This window comes from Mastomys coucha, unplaced genomic scaffold, assembly GCF_008632895.1.
Source record: "Mastomys coucha isolate ucsf_1 unplaced genomic scaffold, UCSF_Mcou_1 pScaffold16, whole genome shotgun sequence".
NCBI classification, from domain to species: Eukaryota; Metazoa; Chordata; class Mammalia; order Rodentia; family Muridae; genus Mastomys; species Mastomys coucha.
In genome coordinates this window covers 10,299,338-10,306,719 of record NW_022196898.1, presented here as the reverse complement: position 1 = coordinate 10,306,719, position 7,382 = coordinate 10,299,338, and the positions used below count along the sequence as shown (strand labels likewise).

The following is a 7,382-nucleotide window of genomic DNA, read 5'->3' as shown; positions in this document are numbered from 1 at the left end:
AAGCTTTACACACTTGGTAATTATTTAGTAAAAACAAAAAACAACAACTAAAAAACCCTCCCATTTAGACAGAGAATATATTCTCAAACTTATTGTGTCTTGTGAAACTGTTCTTCCTGAGCTCCACCCTCTATGACAAAGTTCAAAACTGTTAAAGACTTTCATATCTCACCTGTGCACACGGACTTGCTGTGATAAGAGCCTACTCCTGAACCCATCCTCAAGTGCTCTTTGAGATTTCTTTAAATCTGTGACAGCAGATTTCACTTAGGTTAATTATATGATAATCTTCAAAGTCAATATTGTCACATATGATGGAAAATTGACCCAAAAGTATTCTTCCTGCCATTGTGGTGTGCTGAGTTTGTAGAAGGTCATCATCTCTGAAGTTCAGCTATACGATCCTAAGCAACCACTGAATTCTGCATTTGTGTTTCTGTTTCTATTACCCCCACTGGTTTTGATGAGAGTTTATCAAGTTAATATATACAGAGTGACAGAGCCTGGCCTGAGTGCAGTGCTGCCATTAGGTTCAATAGTTAGCATGAAATTTGGTGCCAGAAATGTCTTTCCTTCTAAGGCTCTAAAAAATAAGTCTCTAATAGAAATCCAAAATAAAGAAAAAGAATAGAACACCTGGTTTGTAACTAGTACGCATAGATTAGAAAGTGGACTTGACAGAACAACCAAAGTAGGGTTTTTACACTATTTTGCACTTGTGAATCCATTCAGAGACATTGCAGCTGGGAAACCCCAGGTCTCTTACACTGGAATACACTCAAATGGAAGACTATCACAGAATGGTAAGTGGGTCTGAGTGAAAACAGACTTGGTTTTATCAATGTGCACATATTGTGTTGTTGTGCCTGACCTGATATTCTCAATATTTAATAAGCTCACACCCTAATCGAAGAACTGACTTTATCTCCCGCCGATGCTATTTGACAGAAGAGATACTGCAAAGAGACCATGCTGTACTCTATTACCAGGGTGAATGTACATGACTGGACTTATTCTGACAAGCACTTCTCATTGATCCTCATCATTCCTGTGTTTCTCTGGATGCCCATCTCAGCTGGTTTTCTTGCCTTCCTATGGCAATAAATAGGGCATTATTTTAAATTTTTCCCAACAAAAAAATACAAATCTGATAAACAAAGGAATTTCAACTCCCCTTCAAATTCAGGCAATAATTACTTTATGGATGCCTTATATTTCTTGAAAAAAAAAAGGTCCCTTAGTAAGAAAGTTGGAATAGGTAAGTAGTTTTGATACAAATAATAAAAAAGGAGTTTGGGGGAGCAAAATTATTTTTCTTGTGTAGGCTTGTGATGAGGAAATGGGAGGCAAGATTTTTGACTTCAATAGTGTGTGTGGGGTGTGTGTGTGTGTGTGTATGTGTGTGTTTGGTGTGTGTGTCTGTGTATGTGTGTGGTGTGTCTGTCTGTCTCTGTGTGTGGTGTGTATGTGTATCTGTCTGTGTGTGGTATGTGTGTATGTGTGTGGTATGTGTTTCTGTTTGTGTGTCTGTGTGTGTATCTGTGTGTGTGTCTGTGTGTCTGGTGTGTGAGTCTTTGTGTGTATGGTGTGTGTGTCTCTGTGCGTGTGTCTGTATGTGTCTCTGTGTGTGTGTGACATGTATGTCAGTGTGTGTGGTATGTGTATCTGTGTATGGTATGTAGTGTGTGTGTTTGTGTGTGTGGTATGTCTGTGAGTGTCTGTGTGTGTTTCTATGTATATATCTCTGTGTGTGGTCTCTCTCTCTCTCTCTCTCTCTCTCTCTCTCTCTCTGTGTGTGTGTGTGTGTGTGTGTGTGTATGTGTGTAGATCTATTTTAGGACCTCATGCAGGCTAAGCCCACATTCTTCCAAGGCAATAGTGAAAAAGCAGGGTTTTTTTTCCCTGAAAGTAATTGCAGGAACTGGTTTCAGAACTTCTATAAGGGAATAAAACAGGCAACTTGAATAGACACATAACCTAGAAATAAATATGAGCAAGATACAGTATGACCATGAGATTTTTGCTTCATAACTCTTAGTGGAAATTCAAGCTGATATGGGAGTTACCTTATCTATTTAAGCTTATTTTCTTCTAGGGGTATAAATGATTCTGCTAATGGTTTAGTGACTAAGATTTAGTGACATTTCACACAAAAATGTCCAACAACACATGAAAACTATATAAAAGGTTTCAAGAGTAGAGACACAATCAAAAAGTGAGTATAAATATACATAGAGAGAAACTGTACAGACATAAAAGGTGCTAACTAACATTCCTATACTTTCAAAATACTTGTGTCTTTTAACATGGGGGCAGGGCTCTCAGGAAAACTGCCCAAGGGACACAGAGCTAATTGTTGCTGGCCACTTATTTGCTAGTTTCTAATATTAATGTGTGTTTTTTTTTAATTTTTACTATTTATTCATTTTACATGTGTGTGCCTGCTTGATCGTATGTGTACCACTTGCTTTTAAGTTCTCAAGGAGCCCAGACTGGGGCATCCATGGAGCTGGAGTGACAGGGAACTGTTATGAAGTTACCAGGAGCTATTCAGTTAGAATGCTAAGAACTGAACCTAAACCTCTGTAAGAGCAATAGTTAAGGCCAGTGCTCTTAACGATTAAGCTCCAGCCCCAGTGATGTGTTTTAGATTTCAGTGTTTAAAGGAGATGGGAATGGAGGTGACTTTTACTCTCTGTCCATGCACTGGGTGTCAGATTGTGACATCAAAATTCTAGTTAACACAACCATCACAGAAACATTGGACTCACTTTGGGGTGCTATATTTTGCTATAAGTTTCTAACAACTTTTGAGTTCCTTAATGGTGGAGTTTATGAACCCATATTTGGCACATTTTTTTCAGTATTTGAGTAAACTTCCTGTGGAATTTAATCATGGCTGAATTTCCTGACAACCAAATTGAGAATATACCAATTTCCTTTGCTTAACACTGAATATTCTACTATCCTAAACTAATATTGTTTTTGCTGTAGCTCATCTAACAATACAGATGAATCACAATCAATGATCAATACAGAAAAACTAGTTATTTAGTTATGTTGATTTATTTAGGTACTGCAGTTATTTTTTCAAGAAATACAATTTCTGAATGTAATAGCTAATGTATTGAATTTATTCATTTTTCATATAAATTTTTAATATTTCAAGAATAAAAATAACATTATTTCAGAAACATGCTTATCAACCTGACCAATGATGAAATGCATTCAACATTTGGAACTAGCTATCTTGTACTCCTTTTACACTGACAGAAAGTCAGAAAGTAGAGGTCTTAAAATTTTCAAGATTTTGGATCTTAAGTGTCCAAATATTGACAATATTAGTTCTCCTTTGTTCAGTTCTTAAGTGGAGATGTCAATGCTTTCGGATGCCATTTTTTCCCCCATACTCTTGGTACAACCAAAAATCAGGACAGATAGTTGCCTTCTGATTCATGTGTACCCAGCTTGTACTCCAGCACTGGCGGTTGGAGGATGGTGGGGTGTTAAAGCCTGGAAATGATGGTCTACTTCGTTAAAACTGAACTGCACAGCACTGTTTGTCAGTGGTCTCATTTTGGTTGAGTGAAAACCTGCATCCAGCAGCTCATGTCCTGAAGGATGTAAGGGACTTGAAGTATTGCCTGAACTTACTAAGCAGCATCTCTCTGAAATGGTCTCCCACGAGGAAGTAGAAGATAGGGTTGATGGCACTGTTCAGAAAGGCTAGAGGCCTGGTCAGGATGTATAAGGATTTGATGGCCTTCTGTGTACACCCCTGTGGCCAACTATCCAGGCGAGAGGCGATCCTCACATTGCGCATGATATGATAGGGTGTGAAAAGTGTAGAGAAGATCACCACCGCCAGGACCACCAGGCGTAGAGGTTTGTCCAGTGGCAGGGCAGTTGCCCGCTGCTGGCTCCTCCTCTTTAGGAAGACTACCATCTTGTAGTAGAAGAAGCACATCACAGAGAGAGGAATGAGGAAGCCCAGCAAAGTCAGGCACAAGCTGTAAATGAGACTGTATTTAGGGTCTCCAGAACTTGCATAGTCGACACACGTGCTGCTCCCCTCTTCTGTTGGGACAGAATTGATGAAAGTGAGCATGGGTAGAATTTCTAAGGTCACTAAGACCCAGACAGTCAGAGAGATTAAAATGGCCAATTCCTTCTTTTGTAAAATGTGTTCTCGGAAAGGGAACTTCATGAGCAGGTATCGGTCTATGCTAATGAAAGTGAGGAAGAGGATGCTGGTGTAGAGGTTGGCATGAAGCACATACCGGTTGCTTATGCAGAGAACAACTCCATAGGTCCAATTCTCATTGGCATAACTCTTTATCAGCATGGGAAGGGTGCACAGGAAAGCAAAGTCAGAGATGGAAAGGTTAAAGAGATAGACATTGCTACTGTTCCATTTCTTCATGCAGAAGAGGTAGCCAAACACCACAGCGATATTCCCAAGCAGTCCAAAAATGAACTCGATCCCATAAAATGCAGTGAGGTAGTACTTATTCAAGATATCCTCTGTGGCCAGCCAATTTTCACAAGATAAATTCTGTGCCTAAGGCAAAAGGGGAAATGTAAGATTAAATATTAGATTCTAAGCAAGAACAAATGGTAGAACAGTCACTGAAAACCTAAAACTTAACTGGGGAGGGTTGGTAAAGAATGTGCTTATTAGTCATGCATGGTGGCATGTGCCTTTAATACCAGGGCTGGGGAACCAGAGGCAAGCAGATCTCTGTGAGTTCCAAGACAACCTAGTCTACAGAGAGAATTTTATACACAATACTACATTGAATGCATACACACTTTGTATATGCATGTGCATACATTATTTCAACAAGTCTTCATTGATATCTTCACATTGTATTCTTGTAGCTGGTTGTGACAGCACAGAGTAAACCAAGTGACTGATGTGAGACCATGAATGATCTCCTGAGAAGAGTCAGGAAAAAATACAGGGCACTATATTATAGATGTGAATAAAAGCAAATAATAATTAAAGCATTAGAAGTGGAGAAGTAACACCTGTAGTCTGTTCTCTGAACTCCACACTTGCACCTCCCCATATGTACAACACACATGCTTGTACACACCTACATGCACACACACACTAAGGTAAATAAATAAATAATAATAAATGACCGATTGAATAAATAAATAAATAAATAAATAAATAAATAAATGTAAAACAAGCATGAGAGAGTTTTGGGATGTAATATTTGTGGCTACCTATCTAAGAAATAAGGAAAGACACATATCTCTACATGAAGAAAAATTGTGTCCAAATATAGGACAAACGCCCAAAGCTCAGTGTAGAATGAAGAAGAAAGCTTAATAATCAGAAAATAGGTGTGAGAAAGTGATAAAATAAGGAGAAGATGCTAATTCACCTTTTATCTTCATGGCCAGTCACAGATCCCTACAAATTCTGATGAGTTAAACTGACTTGAACTCTAACCTAGGAAAGGAGTTAAGGTTGTTGAATATAATTGTTGTTTTGAATAACTTTTATTTGGTTGTATATAGCTAAAGATTTTTTTATTTTATTAAACATAGAACAAATCATGCCACTTTAAAATACAATGTCTTAAAATTTAAAACAAGACTGAAAACCTTTGGAATAATAATGACGAACACCATGTTTCAAAGCTAAGAGTATAACCAAATCTTGTGCTCACTAGTGTTTAAGGGTGGATTCATTTAAATACTAATGAAAATTAAGGACTAGTAGAATCATTTGAAAAATGATTTCACTGAAAAGTAGAAACTTCAGTATCTGAATTTCTGCTGCTATCCAATATAACCTACAGTTGTCAATCTAGAAATAATAAAACTATTTTTTCTTTGTTACACAGGAAAGTGCTCTAGATTCAGTGTTTGGTGAGGAGTAATGCTCTTCTCTCAGCAATGACATAAGGGCATAGTGACTGCCTTTAGGCCCTTTTACCAGGGTATGATTCAACTCTTGAGGGCAAAACCCTTACACAACTTTCCTTCATGTCTGACATTTCATATGATTAATTAAGTCTCATCATATGAGTTTTGAGAGAATAATATTCACACTTAGTCCTTGCTGAGACCATATACCTAACTGCCCTGGATCCATTTCTATTGTGATAAAATGCCCTGATAAAAGTATCTTAGGGAAGCCGGGTGGTGATGGCACATGCCTTTAATCCCAGCACTTGGGAGGCAGAGGCAGGTGGATTTCTGATTTCGAGGCCAGCCTGGTCTACAGAGTGAGTTCCAGGACACAGAGAAACCCTGTCTTGAAAAAAAACAAAAACAAAAAAACAAAAAACAAAAAAACTTAGGGAAAGTTTAGTGTAGTTTTAGTGTAGTTCATTGTTCCAGGTTACAGTCTATCACAGCATGGAAGTCACAATGATGGGAGCGTGAGAAAACTATCCACATACATCCACAGTCAAGAGCAGAGTGAAAGGAATGTGTGGGTGTTCCCTTGCTTGTACTCAGCTTGATTCTTACAACTCAGGAATTTTCCTAGGAAGTGATACTGACCATCATGGGATGGACTTCCAACATCACTTAACTAAGACAGTCTCCCAGAAACATGGCCACAGGCCCATTCATTGTAGGCAGTCTCTCACTGAGAGGCTATTTGCAAGTGATTCTAGGTCAAGTCACATTGGCCTTTACAACTAATAGTCACACAGAGTAAGAAAATATCGTAGTTAGACCCTCTGAATACTAATGTTGCGATAATGGTCATCAGCCTCTGGCAACAAGGCTGTAATATTTCAAGGACTGGATAATATGGAAACATGTTTTTGCTTTTGTTTGTTTATTAGCTATTCTCTTTATTTACATGTCATATGATATCTCCTTCCCCAGTTTCCCCTCCAAACAAAAAACAACAACAAGAACAAACACTGTTCCCTCCCCTCTCCCCCTACTGACCACCCCACCCTCTCCCACTTCCTGGCCCTGGCATTCCCCTACACTGAGCATAGAACCTTCACAGGGCCAAGGGCCTCTCCTCCCATTGATGATTGACTAGGCCATCCTCTGCTACATATGCTGCTGGAGCCCTGAGTCCCACCACGTGTACTCTTTGGTTGGTGGTTTAGTCCCTGGGAGCTCTGAGGGTATTAGTTAGTTCATATTGTTGTTCATCCTAAGGGGCTGCAAAACCTTCAGCTCCTTGAATCCTTTCTCTAGCTCCTTCATTGGGGACCCTGTACCAAGTCCAATGGATGGCTGTGAGCCTCTATTTCTGTATTAGTCAGGTACTGTCAGAGCCTCTGAGAAGACAGTTATATCAGGTTGGTATGTCCTTCCTTCAGTCGGTGCTCCATAGTTAGTCTCTGCAACTCCTTCCATGGGTATTTTGTTCCTCCTTTTAAGAAGGAATGAAG

General features: G+C 39.1%; 1 protein-coding gene across 1 annotated transcript in view; it reads right to left on the bottom strand.

Annotated features, from left to right (window-relative positions):
• Positions 1-3,052: 3,052 nt before the first annotated feature.
• Sucnr1 (succinate receptor 1) overlaps positions 3,053-7,382 on the bottom strand; it is a 12,092-nt gene continuing 7,762 nt past the window's right edge. The window contains exon 2 of the mRNA XM_031376014.1: positions 3,053-4,561. Within this exon, the coding sequence (XP_031231874.1) occupies positions 3,608-4,561 (954 nt within the window). The 3' untranslated portion in view covers positions 3,053-3,607. The remainder of the gene's footprint in view (positions 4,562-7,382) is intronic.